Genomic DNA, 20,852 nt, shown 5'->3' with positions numbered 1-20,852 from the left:
GGGGGTTCTTCCACCCCAGCCTGGGCCCTCTAGCTATACCAGCTTGGCAGGCGGCCCCGCTCCTCCATCCTGGGCTCCAGGCAGCTCCGTCCTCGCTCTGAAAGCCCACACCCCTCAGCAAACAGCGCATGCCCGAAGGTACCAGAACGCCACCATCATCCTGAGGCAGGTAGGCCCCCACCGCCTCTGCTGACCCCCGGCCTGGCCCAGGGGCTTCGTGAAGGCAAAGCCGCAGCAGCCACTGACAGCTGAGGACCGGACTGTCCGGGCGGGGTGGGGTGAGTACACGTCCCTTCCTGCTGCAGCCCACTCACCCGGCAGCGCGCCCTGGTCCTGGGTGATCACAAGGACCCCACAGATGATGTTCTCAGGTCCCTGGGCCCAGAGGCTGCCGATGAAGGAATAAAGGGGCTCCCTCACACGGGATGGGGCCCTAGGGAGCACGTGACAAAATGTGCTCGAGGGACTCCAGGTGGTCCAGTGGTAAGGACCCTGTGCTTTCACTGCTGAGGGTGCGGGTTGGATCCCTGGTTGGAGAACTAAGATCCCACAAACCACAAGGCGCGGCCAAAAAAACCAAACAGAAAAACGTGCTCGACACACGTTCAGGTCTCAGTCACGTGCTCCAGGCCGGAGACCAGCAGCCCCTGGACAAGGGCCCCTTCCTTCCCGCCGTGCTCTCCCTGGATCCTTGGGGCGCCCTGCGAGGTGGGCTGCACATGGGAAGGTGGGACAACAGAGGGCCAGTCCCCCTGCTCCCCGGGGCCCCGGGAGATGCTGAGGGAGCTGCTGCATCGGAAGTCCAGCGGCCCGAGGCTTGTCAAGCGCCCCCTTTCCACGCCTGCAGCCCCCCTATCTGGCCGCCTCCTTGACGGAGGAAGCGAAGCGGCCCTGCTTCTCAGAAATCACCAGGTGCTCCAAGCCCCGGGACGGATGGGCCAGCTCTCCCCAGAGGGTCACCACGGCTGCCAGGGGCCACAAGGGGCCCTGCGCCACAGGAGCTGGCCGAGGCAAGACACGGGGACCAGTCCGGGAACTTCCCCGAGCCTTTCCTTCCTCATTCCCCATCACGGACCGCCAGCGGAGGGGGTGACACTGGAAACAGTCGTTCATGGAAACCGAGCTCAGCGACAACCTCAAATCCAACCAGACCAAACCAAACGGGGCAAGGGCAGGGGGCGGGGGCGGTACGCCAGGCGCAGGGAGCAAAACCACACCACGCCTCTCTCTCAGCCGGGACAGAGGGGCTCAGCCACCGGCAGGACAGGGGACACACAGTCGAGGCCACCGTTTAACCAGCAACGGCCATGTGCAGGTGCCTGGCTGGGCGCCGCGCACACATCCCCCATCTGAATCCAAGCGACAGGTGAGCACAGAGAAGCCGAGTGTGGGGCGTCACTCGGCCCACGTCACACAGCGAGGCCTGCCCCCAACATCACGCCCTGTGCACATCGACGACAACAGACAGCCCTCAGCATCCCTCCTGGTACTTTTGGAAAGGCCTTGCTCACTGCCCCCGTCAGCCCTGCAGGGCCTGGAGCACCGTCAGAACCAAATTCATATTCGCTGCTCACGGTGACCCTATGGCTTAAAACCCTCTGTCCCTGGACGGCCCCTTGACAACTGCAAACCAGTGATGCTAGAAAACCAAGCCAATAAAAGCAATTTTTTTCATTAAAAAAACCCTTTATAGTCATTTCATGTCCGTTGGAAATCACAGAAATTAGGCAGAAAAAAAACCCAGGGGGACAAATACGAACAACACAGTGTCTCCCCAACAGTTCTCTGTTCCCTGGGTGCCGGGAAGGAGCCAGGCAGGCCTCGGGGCAGCTGCGAGTGGCGGCGGGGCCCGGCCACGGGCCACCCGGCTCAGCTGTCCTCGTCGTCCAGGGACTCCGAGTCCACCCGCAGCCTCTCTCGCTCCTGCCGCTCCTTCCCGGGCCCGTCCAGGTCGGGGCCCTCCCGCGCGCTGCTGGTGGAGGACAGCACGGGCGGGCAGGGGTGAGCAGGCCCCTCGCCGTCTGTCTCCTTCCTTCCACCTACAGAGACCAACAGCCCTCGCCCCCAACCTCCCCCTGCCTGCCTGCAGCCCCGGCTCCCGTGGCGGGTGTCAGGAGGGAGCCACCCTCCGAGAGCTCGGGCCCAGGCCAGCCGGCCCCGAGCCCCGAGCTCCCTCCGAGGGGCCTGGGGGTCAGTCAGCGTGCGGGAGACTGATGTCCCTCGGGCCTTACCCAACTGGGAGCAGCTCAGACACCGGGCTGCCTTCTCCGGAAGTCGCCCCTGCGGCCCCAGCGACACTTACTCGTTGTGTGATGGCTCTTCAGAGGAGCCGCCCCCTGGCCCCTCCTCTGAGTTCTGTCCTTCCTCCGGCTCCTTGTCCTCCATGCTCTCCCCCTTCTGGGACGTCGCCTCGCCGTTCACAGGGGCCGAGAGATCTGTGGGGAGAGAAGCTCGTGGGACGCTGTGGGGCAACCTGCCTGCAGAGAGTGAGCAGCGTGTGAGCACCCGCCTGTGCACCTGGATTCACCCGCACCCCCGAGCCACCGGGCACGCGGGGTCCGCGGCTGCGTGGGGCTCTTCCTCCAGCCGGCCCCTGGCCCGTCCACGCGGCCTGGAGATGGGAGGGGCCGGTAAACGCATGGCCGTGGGCAACAGCGGGGAAAGCCTGCCACGCCGTGTCCCAACAGACGTAAGGAGAGACGCCCCCTCTGTGCTCTCCCCCGGGCAGCCTCGGCTTCGGCTAAGCCCTCTCGGTGCTGGTCTTAAGGGCTGCTCCAAACATCTCTCACCAGGACCGCATGGCCCCAGCAGGAAGGAACGCTCTCCTGTCCCCGCAGCCACCGTCCCCGCCACAGACGCCCTTGCTCCTCTCAGCCCACCCGTGGCCCTCCCCTCCCAGACCTCTGCGACCGCCCGTCCCAGAAACGCTCGTGCACCTGGCCACACACACACAGCCTCCCCTGCTACCTGGCTCTGAGGGTCTGGATGGAGCCTATGAGCAGCACAGGGGCGTGTGGCCCAGACATCAGCTGCCTTGGGGACACAGCCAGCCTGCACAGCGAGTGCCGACAGATGGCGCCACCTGGGCAGTTTGCTCGGCGCCCCTCCCGCCAGCTCCTCACCAGTGCTCGCCTCGTCCTCCGCCCTCTCCGCAGGGGCCTCCTCTCCGGCCAGTATCTCCTCGGCCTTCTCCGGCCCAGTTCTGCTCGCCTTCTGGATGGCCTCGATCTTTGGTCCCAGGACCCGAGACTTGAGCCGGGCGTAGACCTCCGCAGCTTTCTCCATCACCTCCTTGTTGGCCTTGTAGCGGCGGATCTGGCCCACCAAGAGGCCTGGCTCAGGGGGCGCAGCCTCCTCACCCCCCGTCCGAGACCCTCCCCTATCACCGCACCCCGCAGCGCCTCCCGTGCGCACGGCTTCCTCCTCGCTGACCACAGGCGGCTGTGGCCGGAAGCCCCGAGCAGACCCGTAGCCCCACCACCAGCCCCTTCAACCCCTGGGCTCCCGCCGCACCTTCTTCAACGTGGCCACCACGTCCGTGTTCTTCTGGAGGATCTGTGAGGTCACCTGCAGGGTCCCTAGTTCCTCTAACGCGTTCAGACACCTCTTCACATCCTGCAGGGCAGCGAGGGCAGCGAGGAGGGTCAGCGCCTAGCTGCGGGGGTTCTAGGGGGCCCAAGAGGGCAGAGAAGGACACCCTGGGCTGAGCAACAGGGAGCCCCGGGGACAGTGGTGAAGCACCCAGAACTCGAGGGGTCTTGGGGCCTCGTGTGGCACCACCTGGTGGGAACGCAGAGCACTGCACCCAGGAGGCCAAGCTGGGCCCTTATCTGGTGGGCGCCCACGTGAACAAGGACCCTGCCCTGCGCGTGCGGCCTGGCTTTGCCTCAGCGTCCCCAGACTTCTAAGGGAACTCGAGCGATGAGGGGGCAGGGGAACTGAAACATGACCTCTGCACCCCGAGGAAGGTCTCACCGGATTGTCAACCTTCAGGGCGAACTTGATCTCGCTGTGCAGCTTCTGAAGCTTCTCCTCCACGGAAGGTTCTGTGGCCAAGAGAGAACGCAGCGCCCAGGCCTGAGCGGGGTCCCTGGTAATGGGAGCCGGCTCCTCCAGGGCCGTCCCTCCTCCCATTTGGCGACCTCAGGCTGCAACCAGGGCTGGGCAGCTGGCCCCTCACCTTTCTTCTTCTCAACCTTCCGGTCTGGTGGGAACCCTTCCGACCGCTTCCGGGTCCGTTCCATCTTCGCGGGCCTGTGGGGAGTCGCGCCCTTAGAAGGCCCCTGACCAATGTCCCCACTGAGGGCTGGGGGCCTGTGGGGGGACCCATGGCCGCTGCAGAAGGAAACCATCAGGAGGCCCGGGAGGCTGGGAGGAGGAGGCTCAAGGCCCGCCTGACCTGGTCTAGGGCAGCACCCGAGGGAACCCAAGACATAACCCTTCCTCTAGGAAGTAAATAATGTGAAAACCCATAATTTTTTTTTTTTTTAAACAGGTGGTTAAGGGTGAGTGGCTAGTTACGTAGACCCCCGCACATGAGTTACTCTGATATGATGCCGGGCAACGGCAGCTGGCACGTCACCGAGCCTTCGAGTCTACATCCTGCTCGGCAGCCTGGCTGCCATATTCCCACGGGGCAGGTTCGTTTACTGATGGCTGGGATTCCACATAAAAGGGGGCAGGGAGATGGGCTCTGTGCTCCCACCTCAGTGGGCCTTGGACTTTAAAAAGCCTGAGAACCACTGGTCTGGGGACAGTCTCGCCCCCTGAGCACTGGCGACACGGGGGCCGGGTCATCCTCTGTGGGGCTCCATCCTGGGCACTGTGGGGAGAGGGGCAGCCTCCCTGGCTCCACCACTGGATCCCAGGAACCGCCCCCACGTGACCACCACAGATGTCCCAGGACACTGCCCGGTGTCCCCTGGGAGCAGGGTCACCCTGGGGGGAGAGGCCTGCTCTGGGGAAGGACCACAGACCTTGGCAGTGACTCCTGCATAACCTGATGGGGCCCCAAGAACCAGACACTTCAACTGGATTCAGTCTCGAAGACTGAATTTAGAAGCTGGGGCCCTCCCTTGAGATGTGGGGACCCCCAGGGGGCTATGGGAGGAGTGGCAGTGCGGGAACGGACCTGGCCCGGGGCTTCTCCTCGGGGCGCCCTCTCTTCTCCTTCTGGCTGGGTCTCCGCGCGGGCTCTGTGCTTTGCAGGTGCAACTTCTTCGCTGATTTCTTCACCTGTAGCAACCAGAGAAAGGGAGGGGCTGGAGCGCCAGGCGGCGTGGGGCTGCCCCAGCCAGACCCCTGAGCTGTTCCCTTAGAGACACAGTGTGACATTCCCTGCTATCACCTTCGCCTGATGGGAGCTGATAGCCTGGGCAGGATGGATCCCGTGTCCAGTCCATCCCCGGGCAGCAGCTTCTCAGGGTCTGAAAGGATCACCCAACAGTGGGGCAGCCCCACTGCATTCCTCTTGCCGAGCAACACACCTCTTGTGCCAGGGAACTTGGTCCCCCTTTTGTGACAAAACGGAGAGCAGTGGAGAGAGAACAGGGCATTGTTCGGCTCCCCCACCCCTATCGAGTGGGATCCTGGGCTCGGACCAGAAGGCAATGGGCCCGGGGGGCTCGGATTCCTGGACTCAGGCTGGCCTGTGAGAGCCAGGAGGACAGAGAGCTGACGCCCTGTGGTCACACACGGTGCCAAGGGTCACCACCAACATGCACCAGAGGCCGAACTGCTCCCATGCTTACCCCACAAGCCGTTCCCCCGCAGCAGCCAGAGGGCACCTGTGAGCACCCACCCCTCCTCTGCCCACAGCCCTCCAGGGTCCCACCTACCTCCCTTGGGGTAACAGCCCAAGTCCTCCACAAGGCCCTGTACGACCTACCCCTTCCCCTCCCTGCCCTCCCCTCCTCCCTCTCGCTCACTCTGCTCCAGACACACGGGCCTCCTGGCTGTTCCTCCAACACACCAGGCACGGTCCTGCCCCAGGGCCTTTGCACGGGCCGTGCGCTCGGCCAGGAATGCCTCTCCCCAAGATACCTTCTCACTTCAATCAGATCCTTACTTAAGGTCGGCTGCCCGCCTGAAGCCTCTGAGGTCTGCCCTCTTTGCGATGGAAACCCTCTCGCCCCCGCAGCTCACACCCCGCCCTGGCTTCCATCTCCTTGGCACCACACACCATCCTCAGGTGGTCCGCTGCCTGTCCCCCTCCCTCAAGTGTCAGCTCCTTAACAGGGGGCTCTCTGTCTCCCTGACCGCTTGGCGCCCCGCACACAACGGCTGCTGCACGGACACCGCCGGACGCACCTCTCTGTCCAGCTCGGCCTCGGGCTCCGAGTCGGAGGAGGACTGGGGGCCCCGGCTCCGGCCCTTCCGGCCGCGCTTCTTGACGGGCTCGTCATCGTCCTTGAGCTCGTCGCCGCTGCTGCCGGCGCTGCCCGCACGCGCCGCCTCCCCGCGCTCCCGCCCGCGCCGCCGCTCCTTCTCCTCCTTCTCGCGCTCACGCAGCCGCCGCAGCTCCTCCTCCTGCTCCCTGCGCCGCCGCGCCTCCAGCTCGCGCCGCCGCTCCTCGTCCCGGCGCTTCCACTCACTGATGCGGTCCACCTCGTCGCTGTCGCTGAGGATGCGGGCCGGTTAGGGCTCCCGTCCCAGCCTGCCCGCGCCCCCGCCCCGAGGGCCCCGCACCCACCTGTCGCTGCTCGAGGTGGTCGGTGGCCGCTCAGCCTTCGGTTTCCGCCCACGGGGCTTGGGGGGAGGCTTCTCGGCTATGGAAGAGCGGGGGCAGGGTGGCCTCTCCCGCGTCTCTCGGTGGGCGTTCCCCCCCCCACCGCCAGGCCAGGCGCAGGCCCAGGGCAGCACCCCCCAGCCGGCCTACCTGGCTTCCTGCCCCGAGGAGGCTTCTTTACGGACGCGTCCGAGTCGGAGGAGGACGAGCAGGAGGAGGAGGACGCCGACCTCGCCACGGCCGCAGGCTCAGCCTTGGCCCCGTCCGATTCTGCTTTGGAGTCCGAGTCGGAGGCTGACGGCGCCTTCTGGGGGAGGCCCGGGGAGGTGAGAGCAGCCAGGGCGAGGGCAGCCCCAGGTGTGCCTGCAGCGCCCCACCCCGCCCAAACCCACAGCCCTTCGTCTGGCCCAGAACCCCGGACACACACACACACCCCACACTCACACGCTCATGCACACATACTTGTGTACACACAATACACACAACACACTTGTACACGCTCATACATGCCTGCCTGCGCACAACACACACACACACACACGCACATACATCACACTTGCACACGGGTGCGCGCACGCGTGCATTCTCTCTCTCATGGGGCCCCTCAGAGTGCTTTGCCCCCCCTCCGATGCCAGCATCCCGTTTTCCAAACCGGCCTCTAAGGCCCTCTCGGGGGCAGCAGCGGCCTCCTGCTCCGGGGAGGTGCTCCGTGCACACGGCGCTTGGAAACCATGGGCCAAAGCCATGAGTGAAGGTGGAGGCGGATGTCAGCGGGCCCCGGGGTCTCCCTGGGGCCTACAGCCTCCCCTCCTCCAAAACGGACTGACCCCGACCTCAGACGGTGGCTGGTGACCGTGGGGAGATGCTTGAGGAGCTTCCACCGGCCGGTGTGTGGGAACAAAATAAAACACCCGTACCTTTTTCTTCCGTCCTGGAAGGGGACCCCGCCGTGGGGCCCGGACCACGGCTTTCTTCTCGGGGGTGAAGTCCTGGGCAGAGAGAAGGGAGCTGGACGTGCTGCCCACCGGCCGGCCCCCCCCCCCCCCCCGGTGCATCCCTCCCCCTGGGCGCCCGCCCAGGGTCCGGCCAGCTGCTCACCTGGTCACTGGTCTTCTCTGACTCGGAGGAGCTTTCCGAGTTCTCCTCCTCGGATGGAGACATGCTGGCTTGATCCAGGTCACTGGAGGCCTTTCGAGCTCGTTTTGAGACCGACATCTGGAAGGGGAGCAGCCCGGACACATCAGCAACTGAGAAAGCCCATGTGCTCGGGAAACTCTGGGGGGAGGAGGGCAGGGACCCTTTTGAGAATCTGATAAAAACCAGGAATACTGATCCTAGAAGACATGATGCTCAGTGAAAGAAGCCAGACACAGAAGGACAAATACTTTGTGATCTCACTCACAGGAGATCCCTAGAGAGTCAGATCCACAGAGACAGGAAGTAGATGGTGGGGGCCGGGGGGAGGGGGAGGGGGAGTCAGGGTTTCCTGGGGACAGAGTTTCAGTTTGGGAAGATGAGAAAGTTCTGGAGATGGATGGTAGGGATGGTTGCCCAACGGTGTGAATGTAAAATGCTACTGAACTGTGCGCTTAAAAATGGTTAAGATGATGAATTTCATGTTGTGTGTATTTTACTACAATTAAAAAAAATAAAGAATACAAACCAGGGATCCTTCCCCCAGAAAAACACATACACATATGTTTTGTAACTAGATGGAGGTGGTGGTTGCACCACTTCTATTAAATGCCACTGAGTTGTACGTTTCAGAACGGTTAATTTTTTTATGTGAATTTCACCTCAATAAGAAAGATTTTTTAAACACACACACACATACAATTCCGAATTAGGTTTCAGGGGTTCACAGACTCCCAGATGCTCACTCAAAGAAGCCAATTTAAGAAACTGTATAAAGGAAGAACTGAGGAGGCAAAGAGGACTGAGCTTTGGACACAGATCTCGGCCCACTGACGCCCGGTCCTCCCCGTCAGGGTGTGGGTTTAGGTACGATGCACCTCTGCCTCTGTCCCGTTACAGCCCAGACTCGCTGGTTCTCGTCACAAGCACTTACTGAGAGCATCTCACCTACTCCGGGGCCTGACCAAGGCCAGGGTACGATGGGCTGCACTGTGTTCCCCCAAAACGCATACAATGAAGACCTGACCCCCAGGACCCCAGAATGTGACTATTTGGAGATGGGTCTTTGAAGAGATAATTAAAGTAAAATGAGGTATTAGGGTGGCCTAATGGGGTCCTTATAAGAAGGACTTATATGACTGGGGTCCTTAAGAGGAGATTAGGACACAGAAATGCACAGAGGGAGACCACGTGAAGAGATGGTGGACACACAGAAAAACAGCGACAAAAGAACGTTAACTAGAGAGAGCACAAAGCTGACCCGGCAGAAAGCCATAGCCACACCCCCCAAAATGGGGAAAGGAACACCAATAGGTGTGTTCCCAGCTAGGGTGCTGGGTTACGAGGGAAGAGGTCGTCTAAATGCCTCCCTAGTGTGGGGGAAAGGTGTTGTAATAATGACATATTCATTTAACGCAAAGTTGGCCAAAAAACCCCAAAAAACAAAACCTGAATACATACTAACCTACAAGTAGTGGTTAATACCTAAGGGGTAGGATGGGGGGGGCATTTATTTTCAACATATTTCTGTCTAACTCCTTCAGTAACTGTAAACAGAAACAACAGGGACTTTTAAACGATGCCAGGGACTTCCCTCGTGGTCCAGTGGCTAAGAATCTGCCTTCTAGCAACCTAAGTGTCCATTCACAGATGAATGGATAAAGAAGATGTGGCATATATATACAATGGAATAAGCCATGAAAAGAAACAAAACTGAGTTATTTGTAGTGAGGTGGATGGCCCTAGAATCGGTCATACAGAGTGAAGAAAGTCAGAAAGAGAAAAACAAATACCGTACGCTAACATATATATGGCATCTAAAAAAAAAAAAAAAAAGGTTCTGAAGAACCTAGGGGCAGGACAGGAATAAAGACACAGACGTAGAGAATGGACTTGAGGACACGGGGAGTGGGAAGGGTAAGCTGGGACGAAGTGAGGGAGTAGCATGGACTTATATACACTACCAAATGTAAAACAGCTAGTGGGAAGCAGCCGCACAGCACGGGGAGATCAGCTCGGTGCTTTGTGACCACCTAGAGGGGTGGGATAAGGAGAGTGGGAGGGAGACGCAAGAGGGAGGGGATATGGGGATATACGTGTGCATATAGCTGATTCACTTTGTTATACAGCAGAAACTAACACAACATTGTAAAGCAATTATACTCCAATAAAGATGTTAAAGGAAAAAAGAAGAAGAAAAAAAAAAGAATCCTCCTTCCAATGCAGGGGATGGGGGTGCAACCCCTGGTCGGGGAAGTAAGATGCCACACGCTGCGGGGCAACTAAGCCTGCATGCTCTAGAGCCGGCACACGCCACAACTAGAGAGCCCACGTGCTGCAACTACTGAACCCACGTGCCACAACTACAGAGAAGTCTGCACGCCACAACGAAGAGCCCGCGTGCCACAACTAAGACCCGACACAGCCAAATAAATAAATAAATAAATAAATAAAATATTAAAAAATAATCATAACGTTTAAGGACAAGGAAATGCTCATCTATTAGGTGGAAAAACAGCAAGACACATTACGTGCGTGATTGCCAATTCCATACTTTACATACCCACCCCGCCCGTGAGGCACACACAAGATCACAGAGAAACACATCAGGATGTTTCTAGTCCTTGGCGCAGAAACCCCCTCAGATAGTTCGGGCATTTTTCACCGGCTTCTTTATGCTTTTCACATCTTCTAACTTATCTACGATGAGCATGGCTTATTGTTATAAATGGAACCAAAAGCAAATGTTATTTTTAAAAATCATAAAAACAATGCCTTACTCTATCAAAAGAATTTGCTGCTAGGTCCCGGTCCTTTCATTCTGCACCCAAATATTCGGAAGCAGTCAAAAGGCAGAGGAGAGGGGAAAAAAGGCAGGAAAGAGAATCTCTCCAAGAGAACTTAAAACTCACATCCACACAAAAACTTGTACACGGATGTTCACAGCAGCGTTATTTGTGATGGCCCCAAAGTGGAAACAACCCGAACGTCCATAAACAGATGACAGATAAAGTGTGGTTGGGCCATACCCAGGAATATCGCTCAGCCATGAAAAGGAGAGAAGCCCTGACACTCGCTACCACGTGGATGGACCCTGAGGACACGATGCTCAGTGACAGAAGCCAGCACAGAAGGACACACAGTGTGTGATTCCACTGATGGGAAACGTCCAGAACAGACAAGTTCCACAGAGGCGGATTCCTGGGTACTAGGGAATGAGGGTGGGGATGTGGGGGGACTGCCAGTGAGGACGGGGTTTCTTTTTGGGGTGATGGAAAGTTCTAGAACTGACAGAGGGGATGCTGGCACAACTTTGTGAATGTACTAAAAACTGAAGGAAGGAAAGGCCGGAGAAGGAGAAGAGCAGACGGCCAGACGGAACCTGTGGAGGGAGCAGGGAGGGCCACAGCCCCCCACAGGCCGGCTGTGCCCGCCCCACCCCCGCGCCCCTACCTTCAAGGCCACCGCCTTCCGCTTGAGGCCGCTGTTGTCACTGCTCTTGTCCGAGTCCGAGTCACTCTCCATCCTGTCGCTGGCGGCTGCAGCGGTCACAGCTGTGACCGCCATGACCCCCCGGTCCTCGTCGTCCTCACTGCCAACTGCTGGATCAGCTTCAGGGGCCTCGCTGTCGGAGGAGCTCACCGGCTGGGGGTGGGGACAGAGACAGCAGGTCACCACCAGGCGTGGCCCACAGGGCAGCAGCCACTGGCCAGGTCTCAAGTGTCAGGGTCTGGCCTGCTCGCTCTCCAAATGCGGGAACTGAGGCTCAGAGAGCTCCAAGGGGGACTTCCCTGGCGGTCCAGTGGTTAAGACACTGTGTTCCCAATGCAGGGGGCGTGGGTTCAATCCCTGGTAGGGGAACTAAGATCCCATACGCCATGCGGCACGGCCAAACAATATTAAAAAACAAAACAAAACAGAAAGCTCTGAGGACTGATGCGGCAGGGCGAGATGGGCACGTGTGGGCTAGCCACTAGGATTCAAGCACTGCAGGATCTGAGGGCAGACCCTGGGCCAGTGACTTAAGCCCCTGTGCGCCTCATCCCCCATCTGAGCAATGGGGCCGACACCACTTTGGCCTCACAGGGCTGTGGCGAGGGTGAGACAGAAGTGGCATGTACTGAGGACAGTGCCCAGACTGGCAGGAGGTCCATCGAGGTTTGCTTTCTGTAAACATGATTATTATTGCAATTACTAATGAGGAGGAAAATGACCTAGGACAGGACCTCTGGGCGCGAACTTCCAGGCACTTCTGTTTCTGTTTTAGCCACAGTGCCTGCTCAGGCGCTAACAGCCGCAAACATAGCAGACGCGCAGATCGCACTTCTGTGCTAGCCGCGTGCCGGGCTCGTCTGCACACTCAGTTGCCGTCTGTGAGCAGCGGCCAGGTGCCAGGCACTGTGCTAGGGAGGTGGGAGCGCCCAGACGTGGCCCTGCCCCTGGGGAGCTTACAATCTAGTGGGAGACCGACCACGGCCACGTGAGCAGACCAGAGTGAGGGGGTAAGGAGGAAAAGGAACCCTCCTACACTGTGGTGGCGGGGGGGAATGTAAAGTGGTTGCAGCCACCATGGAAAACAATATGGCGGTTCCTCAAAAAACTAAGAATAGAGCTACCACATGATCCAGCAATCCCACTCCTGGGCATATGTCCAGAGAAAACTATAATTCGAAAAGATCCACGCACCTCTATGTTCACAGCAGCACTAGTTACCATAACCAAGACACGGAAACAACCTAAATGTCCATCAACAGATGAATGGATAAAGAAGATGTGGTACGTATACACATTGGACTATTACTCAGCCGTAAAACAGAATGAAATAATGCCATCTGCAGCAACATGGATGGACCTAGAGATTATCATACTAAGCAAAGTAAGTCAGAATGAGAAAGGCAAATACCATACAATATCACTTATATGTGGGATCTAAAATATGACACAGGGAATTCCCTGCTGGTCCAGTGGTTAAGACTCCATGCTTCCACTGCAGGGGGCATGGGTTCAATCCCTGGTTGGGGAACTAAGATCTGGCATGCCGTGTGGCACAGCCAAAAATTTAACAACAAAAAAAAAAGGGTAAAAAGTGCCACACGAAGTAGGTGAAGCCCCAAACCTGAAACACTGAGAGAGAACCATCAGACTTTCAGGTGGATTTCCCTCACGCCTCTCCTCCGGGGCGTCACTTTTCTCTGGGGCACCCCTGGTGAGTGGAGAAGGGAAAGGACGTCCCGGTGCTTCACGGGGGAAACAGCAGCTTGGAGTGTGAATGACTAAATGGAGGGTCCAGGACCCTGCTGATCGTCTGCGGGAGGAACGGAGTCAGCCTCGTGGCAGTGAGAGCTAGCAGACACGAGGGATCAACTCTCTCCGTGTAACATGTGGGGAGCTGTCATTCTCACTCTGCAGACGAGGCAAAAGGCGGCGTGATGGAGCCAGATCACACGGCGACTAAGCGACAGAGCTGGGGTGCAAGCCAGCTCTGCTGGGCCCTGAAGCCTGGCCCACTGGACACAGCTACTGCCTGTTACAAACCCCAGCTTGCTTCTGCTAAGCGCTCAACCAACTGTGGCCGGATGTGCGCCTCGACAGCCGGGGAGGCGACTGGGACGAGTGGGCATGTTCCATAAGTGGGGAAACAAGGTCTCCGGGAAGGTAAGTGACTTGCCCCGCACTGTGCTTTGGGGATAAAGCCAGGAACTCTGCATCTCCTGGGCTCGGCCCATGAGACCTAACTACCTGCCAGCAAAAGTTTTGGGAAATCCGATCCCCATGGAGACGTCTGGAGGACGGGAACACTGGTGGCTCGGAGAGGAACCAGGAAATAAAGGCCAAGAGCCAGCTGACCTGCAACCATCCCGAGACCCACTGGTTGAGTGAGATGAGTGATGAGTGTTGGTCTCTTTCACTGTCTCTCTCTTTTTTTTTGGCCTCACGGTGCAGCATGCGGGATCTTAGTTCCCCGACCAGGGATTGAACCCGTGTCCCCTGCATTGGGAGTGCAGAGTCTTAACCCCTGGAGCCCCAGGGAAGCCCCCTCTCACTGTCTTAATGGGTCGGGAGGGTGACAGAGGTGGAAAGGGAAGGTCAGGCCCAGTCTGGCCCCCTCGGTCCCCAACACCTTGCACCCCTGTGCCGGGTGCCTGATGTGCACTGGCTCACCAACAGCCCCGTGAGAGCTTGTCGTACCCTGAGCCTCTGTTTTAGATGAGGAAACTGAGGCTCCGAGAGGTGACGTCAATCAAACCCCAAAGAACACGGTGAACAGGAGGAAGAGCCAGGCCTCGAACCCAGGTCCACGCATCCACACAGCAGGGCTCTTACCCCAGGATCCATGTGTAGAGGTCCTTCTCCGTGCCCACCTGCCCCTCCAGGACCCCACCTGGCTTGTACCGACCAGAAAAGAACTTCAGCCTGGGAGACGGGAGGCCTGGGTTTTAGTTCCAGCTCAGCTCGAACCAGCTACTGGGACAGGTCCCTTTACCTCCTCTATCAGGTCACGAGGATGTATCAACTGGGATCCTTCTAGGTCAATCCTTCTCAACAAGGGATGATTCTCTCCCCAAGGGGGCATTTAGCAATGTCTAGAGACATTCAAATTTTCAAGATGCGGGGGGGGTCTTGGCATCGAGTGGGTGGGGCCAGGGATGCTGCTCAACAGCCCACAGGGCCTAGGACGCCCCACGGAGAGGGAGGGAAGTTGAAAAACCCTGGTCCAGGTCTCTGAGGCCTCACGTTCTAGCTGGGTCCTTCCCGGCAATCAAGCGAACACTCCGGGCCTCAGCGTGCTCAGCTGTAAGACGGAAAAGATTCCACCTACCCAGCCCATCTTGGGATTACTGGATATAGCTGGAACCGCACTGAGATACCGTTTTTCCACCTCCTGGCTTGGCAGGCCCTGCCGTACGCTCCTGGTGGGAGCACAGTGAGCTAAGGCTGTCAAAAAGAATGAAGCTGTTCTCTGCACAGACGAGGGAGACCAATTGGGGGAATAAGGCCAAGTGGAGCATTACATGCTTCAAAAAAGCAAGCTATGTAGGGTTTTACGTGAACAAAGAATCTTGGAAGGACACACAAGGAACTGGTAGCTAGGGCTACCTTGAGAGGAAACTTAAACAGAATGGCCGCGAGGCAGGGCTGATCCCTCACCGTACGCCCTTTTGTACTTTTCACTCTTGTACCAGGAGTCTGTACTCCCACTCAAAACGTAAAACTAAAGTAAAACCTTATAGGATGAAAAGACAGACTGCCTGGGCACCCTCCAAGCGGTGCTTCCAAAAGCCTGCTGTGGACTGGCTCCATCAGAAGCATCTAGATAACTCGGGGGATGAACCACCTCAAGGTGCCCAGGCCTCAGTCCTAAACTACCACACCTAAACCTCTCGGGGTGGGGCCCAGGGATCTGCATTTTTAACCCAGTGTTCTTTTGGAGGCACAGATGGGTCAGAGAACCAAACAGCAGTAATATGCTCTCACACCTATACCTACTTCTCAACCTGGGGAGTCTGTATGGGGCAGGTTTAATGTCAAGGTTACACCTTTTTTTTTTTTTTTTTTTGCAGTACACGGGCCTCTCACTGTTGTGGCCTCTCCCGTTGCGGAGCACAGGCTCGTGACGCGCAGGCTCAGCAGCCATGGCTCACGGGCCCAGCCGCTCCGCGGCATGTGGGATCTTCCCGGACCGGGGCACGAACCCGTGTCCCCTGCATCGGCAGGCGGACTCTCAACCACTGCGCCACCAGGGAAGCCCCAAGGTTACACCATTTTTGAGTTTCATTTCCTTGAGGGCAGGCATCTACGTGGTACTTCACAGGCTGAGGGTGAGTAATAAACATTAAATGGTGTGATGATTCACCTGGAGGCAATAAGCTTAGGACGAGACTAACCAGCACTTGAGCTGGGGCCAGAATACGGTCTCATGAAACTCAGCTACCTTCAGCAACTTCCGATCCGTTTACCCAAGTGGGGAATGTGCAAAGCCTGGAGAGACGGTGGGGACCAAAGCAGGGGGAACGTCCATCTCCCAGACCCACCACGGGAGGTAAAAGACACGGGAGGTAAAAGACCACACACATGAAACGTGGGCCTGGACCCCTGAGAAGAGGCTGCCAAACCCTCAGCACTGGAGAGAGCTCTCGAACGGACCCCAGGTTCTAGATCGTGAGCTCCCAGAAGGCAAGAGGCGTGTCTGCATCACCTAGGATTCCTGGTCCCTAGTGCAGCACATGGCATGCGTGCGGCCGGGGTCTACACAGGAGTGTTTGCCTGGTCGATGGGTAGATGGAAGGCACAGGAGAGGCACACCCAGACCATCTTGAGACCCCGAGTTCTCAAGCAGGACCGGATGCTACAAAACTACTCGGTCCTTCTCTCACACTCCCGCTTCCCTGCCCACAGACCACATGGCAAGTCCGTTTCTTCCCTAACAGCAGAGCTCCGAGCCCTGCAGTCAATTCGCCAGGTCTCCCGGCCCACCTGGAGCCCACCCGTGCTGAGGCCAGGCTACTCCACCTCCCCGCGACTCCCCTTGTCTGCACCTCGCCCCAAAACACCCAGAGCAAGGCACCCCTCTGCCATCCTTCCTCAGCTTTCCATGGCTTTTTTACGAATTTAACTTCAACTTCTCTAAATTCCCTCTTTTCCCTGATTGTTTCCAGACACTGATTTGCCACTGAGAATGTCATCTCTGTGACTCTTAGCACTCTTTCCCACCTGAGCAAGAGCTCTCACGTTCTACTACCCACAGCCTTTTTCTGAGTTTGAAATCTGGCAGTAATGGGGGAAGGAAAGGGTGTTACTGAAAGGAAAAAAATTTTTCTCCTTAGAAAACAAAAGGTTTCTTAGGAGCTCTAACGATGCCGTTTCACATTCAGGCTAATCCTAGAGCAGTGGGTCTCACCAGGGGGGGATCCTGCACCCCTCCACCCGACACTCGGCAATGTCTGCAGACGTGTTTGGTTGTCACAACTGGGTAAAGAAGGAGCTCCTGGCATCGAGTGGGTGGGACCAGGGATGCTGCTCTAACCCCGACAGTGCCCAGGACTGCCCTCACGGAGAATGATGAGGCCCCAAACAACAGCGGCGCCCAGCGGGAGGAGCCCTGTCCCAGAGGCCTCTCCTTTCTCTGTGGGACAAGCTAAGACCACCTCTGGTCCCCAGCATGCTCGAGTGCCTGCTTGACCTGGGCTCCGCAGACCCCCGCCAGCCTCCCACCCCCGGCACCGACTCACCAGAGGAGCACTGTAGCTGGCATGGGGGTTGTTCTGGATCTCCCACAGGCCCTCATTGAAGCCTTTCCTCTTGTTGGGTTTCCCGTACTTATCTTTACATTTATCGTAGGGAAACAGGTCCTTGGGTCCCAGGAAGGCTCTGGAGAAAAGAACCACGGGCCGAGCCCAGGTGAGCCAGGCCACTCCGGGAGGCAACAGCTGGGAAAAATCCACCCCCAGCGGGGGACACTTACGTTTCGTGGGTACCAAAGAAGAAGATGGGGTACTTGTTGGGCGGGGGCTTCACAGCACCGTCGGCGATGTCATCGATCTGCAGTGAGAGGCCAGTCAGGGGGTGGCTGGGGGGTGGGGGACAGCTTCACCCACTGACCCAGGAAGTGACCAGGAAAACAGCCAAGTTATTTGGGGGAAAGCACGCTGGGAGGAGGGGAGCCTTCAACAGAGGAAGACGCATCGCCTTCCAATTAGGCATCTGCCTTCTTTTGTGCAACGTGCCCCCCCCCCAATTGCATACCTGTCCGCTCCCCCCAGGGTGCTCTCTCTCCCCCCAAGGTAGTTATTTCACCTGGGCAAAGCCAAATACGGTCCTCTGAGCAGCCAGGGGCTGGGGCCAAGCCCAGCTTCCGTGAACTCCCAGGACCCTCCCACGGGACCCCCTCCCGCAAAGAGGCAATCGGTGATCAGTCTACCAGAGGCTGCAGCTGGCAGCTCCAAGGATGCAGAGGGTGGGGGGTGGGCTGCAGGAGACAGGCCCCGAGCATCCAGGAAGTCCCACCCTCTCCCTATAGGCCCATGGGCTCCAGCAGCTGTCAGTCATCTCCCCACAGGAGGCTAGCAGCCCCTTCCCTTCCAATCAGGTGCTTGGAAGCATTCTGGGCTTAAGAGAGCCAGCTGGAGGGGGGCGCGGAGGAGAGGGAGAAACTGGTACTCTGGGAGGAAGGGAAGTGCCCGTAAAGTTTTATCACTCTGGTGCTTCCAAGAAAGTAAGCCCGAGCAAATCAGGTTAGGGTGGGTTCTCTGGTCCCCATTAATTCCTTCCCGTCCTCTTCAAAGCCTGGGAGCTGCTGGAACCTTCCCTGCCCCCCTCACCCAGCTTCCTTCCTCAGTTCTCTGGGCTACTTTTCAAAGTCCTTGGGCCCTGGGCCCCAAACACCCATCCCAAGCATCCCGCTCCTGCACAGACGCATCCCCAAACTCCATCACCCTGAGGACCAGCCTGCCATGCCTTCCAGGCCCGCTTCTGCTCTGACCTCACCCAGGCCCCGCCTCTGAGCCTGAGGCACAGACATCTCAGCGGCAGCACCTGTTAAGGACCACGCTCAGGGCTGCCTAGTTAGCAGTCCCTGAGCCCACTCCTGGCATCCTGTGGCGGCCTCTCTGCAACCAAACGCCCAGCTCTGTGTGATGCCCTCCTGCTTACTTCCACCCAGAGGGAGGGAGGGTCTGGCAGGGAACGAGGATGAAATCTCCAGGCACTCCACAGTACTGCCCAGGCAACTCCTGAGCTCCTTGTGTTCCAGCCGAGCCTTGAGCTTCATGCTTCTACTGCCTCCCCCTCCAAATTCCTTCAGTCCTAACATGCATATTCCACCAACCTCAGTCCTGGGGCGACTTAGACCTGGGGATGGCAACAACCTCCTGCTCCCTCCTCCACACTGGCCTGCCCCACAGACAGTGCCTGAAACTCCACTCTGCAGTTCTGAGACTCACGCGCAAGACTCCCTTCAGAACTGGACCCCTCGAATCATCTGGGTCCTCTGGATCCCAGCTTCCTCCAGAGGGGATCCCTAAAGTCCCCTGGGCCCAGCCCCCTCCCTCAGGGGCTCTCTCTTTCCAGCTTGAGTCCCCGTGGCTGGCCTCTGATTCAAGCATGCCTCCACCCACCCCAAGCCCTCCCTCCACCCTGTGCCCCCACCAGCTTCCTCCACCAGAGTCTGGCGGGGGAGTCCTGGGGGACGGGCGGCACCAGTCCCCAGGGTCCCCCAAACAAGTCTTATTCCAATCTCCGGTCTCTGATGCCCCACATTTTCAGATCCAGTCCCCTCAGCTCCAGCGACCTTGTGAACACAGCACCCAGCCCTATTTCCAGCCCTGGTCCTGCTGAGCACCTCTCAACCTTGACCCTCAACCATTCTCCCTTACTGGAGCCCTTATCCCTAGGCCCCCTTCATACGTGGCTGAGGACCCCCAGCCCCTCAGAACTTGGCTTCTTGTTGCCCCCCATAAAGAGGTCCTTCAGCCTGGAGAACCTCCTTCCCATTCGTTTGAACCCTCTTCTCAAATACCAGATTCCTCAGCTCCCCTCACACCCACCAAACTCCTTCCGATTTGAACCCTGGCTCCTCAGGCCCCAGGTCCCTCAACCCCATACCTCTCGGCTCTGGGACCCCCAGAGCGGATCCCCCAGGCTCGGGGCCCCCCGCATCTCCAGCGCGCGGGTTGCTCAGGCCCGGGACCTCTCCTGGCCCAGGTTCCCGCACAATCCCCGCGCGAGGGTTCCTCAGGCCGGGGACCGCCAGACCCCCAGGCACGCGAGTCCCCCAGGCCCGGGTCCCCCCAGACCCCCGGGGCGCGGGTTCCTCGGGCCCGGAGTCCCGCAGACCCCGGGAGCGCGGGTCCCTCAGGCCCGGGGCCCCTACTGCCCCACCCCACCCCCAACCCCCCGTCGCCTGGCCCATCTCCCTCGCGGCCTCACCCGGGCCGGCCAGTGCGGGTAGCCCTTCATCTTGGCGAACACCAAGTCCCCGGGCTTGAAGGCGTGCGGCATGCTGGCGGCGGGAGACCCAGGCCGCGGGAAGCGGCTGCGGCACGGGCAGCGGCGGCGGCGGCGGCGGCGGCGGCGGCGGCAGCAGCGGCGGCAAGGGGAGGCGAAGCCGGGGGCGGGAACAGGGCGCCGAGGGGGCGGGGGCGACGGCCTAGGTAGCGGGTCGGAGCGTGTTTATTGGCCTGCCCCTCGCAGGAAGTCCCGCCTTCAGGCCGTCACGGGAGGGCGACGCCGTCGCTCAAGACCACGTGCGGGGATAGAGGAGCAGGGCGACCAATGAGAAGAGGGGTTGGAGCAGAGCAAGTTAACGGGATTGGATAACGGGTAGAGCCAAGGGGGCGTGACCCAGAAGCCTAATGGGAGGGGACGGAGGTTAAGGGAGGTGAAAGAGGAAAGGTAGGAGGAGAGAAACAGGCGCTCTGGGAGAGAAGAGGCAGGCAGCCAGGCTCCTTCGGGGCCGGGCTTAGGGTAGAGGGGCGGGCCATAGAACGCCACAGGAGGAGGGGCCTTAAGTAGGAAACATGCTATTGGATTACCACAGGAAAGAAGGCCCAATCACTGTAGGGGGCGCGTCATTGATAGCCTCCCGCTCCTGTGAGGAGGGGCGTAATATAGAGCTGAAGGGCATTGGGTACCACGAGAGGAGCGGCTCAAGGTAGAGAACCGGCATTAGCTACCACAGGAGGAAAGGCTTAAGCGGCTGTCCGCCATTGGATATCGCAAGAGACAAGGTTCAACTCAAAATAGGGACGCGCCGTTGCCTGCTCGAGGGGGCGGGGCTTAGGGGTAGGGACTGGTCATGTGGGGGTCTGAGGATAAACAGCCAAAAAATTCACAAAACACTTATTTCTTCACTCACGACAAGTTTATTGAGCACCATATGCCAGAGCCACAAAATACCCAATATACATACTAATTCAGTCGAGAAAAATGTATTGAGCACTGCCTGGCCAAGTTATGTAACCTCTGCCTCAGTCTCCCAACCTGTAAAACGGGA

General features: G+C 58.7%; 1 protein-coding gene across 3 annotated transcripts; it reads right to left on the bottom strand.

The window, feature by feature from the left end:
• Nucleotides 1-1,671: 1,671 nt before the first annotated feature.
• On the bottom strand, nucleotides 1,672-19,926 carry HDGFL2 (HDGF like 2). 3 transcript variants are annotated; one of them, XM_082835162.1, is made up of 16 exons: nucleotides 19,787-19,926; nucleotides 17,325-17,401; nucleotides 17,092-17,230; nucleotides 11,315-11,506; nucleotides 7,826-7,942; nucleotides 7,645-7,716; nucleotides 6,878-7,034; nucleotides 6,692-6,767; nucleotides 6,310-6,619; nucleotides 5,132-5,235; nucleotides 4,181-4,254; nucleotides 3,976-4,046; nucleotides 3,514-3,615; nucleotides 3,123-3,315; nucleotides 2,303-2,435; nucleotides 1,672-1,972 (listed from the first exon to the last, which is right to left on the bottom strand). In XM_082835162.1, the coding sequence occupies exons 1-16, from the start codon at nucleotides 19,856-19,858 to the stop codon at nucleotides 1,870-1,872; spliced, it is 1,992 nt and encodes a 663-aa protein (XP_082691288.1). In that variant the 5' UTR covers nucleotides 19,859-19,926; the 3' UTR covers nucleotides 1,672-1,869. The 3 variants fall into 3 exon arrangements, with proteins under 3 accessions (XP_082691288.1, XP_082691289.1, XP_082691290.1); XM_082835163.1 differs by having other exon boundaries at nucleotides 1,672-1,969; XM_082835164.1 differs by having other exon boundaries at nucleotides 2,303-2,364; nucleotides 3,268-3,315.
• Between the last annotated feature and the right edge of the window lie 926 nt (nucleotides 19,927-20,852).

Source organism: Leucopleurus acutus (assembly GCF_964270905.1).
Source record: "Leucopleurus acutus genome assembly, chromosome: 3".
NCBI classification, from domain to species: domain Eukaryota; kingdom Metazoa; phylum Chordata; class Mammalia; order Artiodactyla; family Delphinidae; genus Leucopleurus; species Leucopleurus acutus.
The sequence above is the reverse complement of the archived record's forward strand: the minus strand, read 5'-3'. Positions and strand labels throughout refer to the sequence as shown.

Coding starts and splice junctions, on each gene's coding strand:
- HDGFL2 (XM_082835162.1), bottom strand. CDS start 19,858: ATGCCGCACGCCTTCAAGCCCGGGGACTTGGTGTTCGCCAAGATGAAG. Junction 3,316..3,513: donor TGGTGGCCACGTTGAAGAAG/GTGCGGCGGGAG, acceptor TTGGTGGGCCAG/ATCCGCCGCTACAAGGCCAA. Junction 1,973..2,302: donor GAAGAGCCATCACACAACGA/GTAAGTGTCGCT, acceptor GTCCTCCACCAG/CAGCGCGCGGGAGGGCCCCG.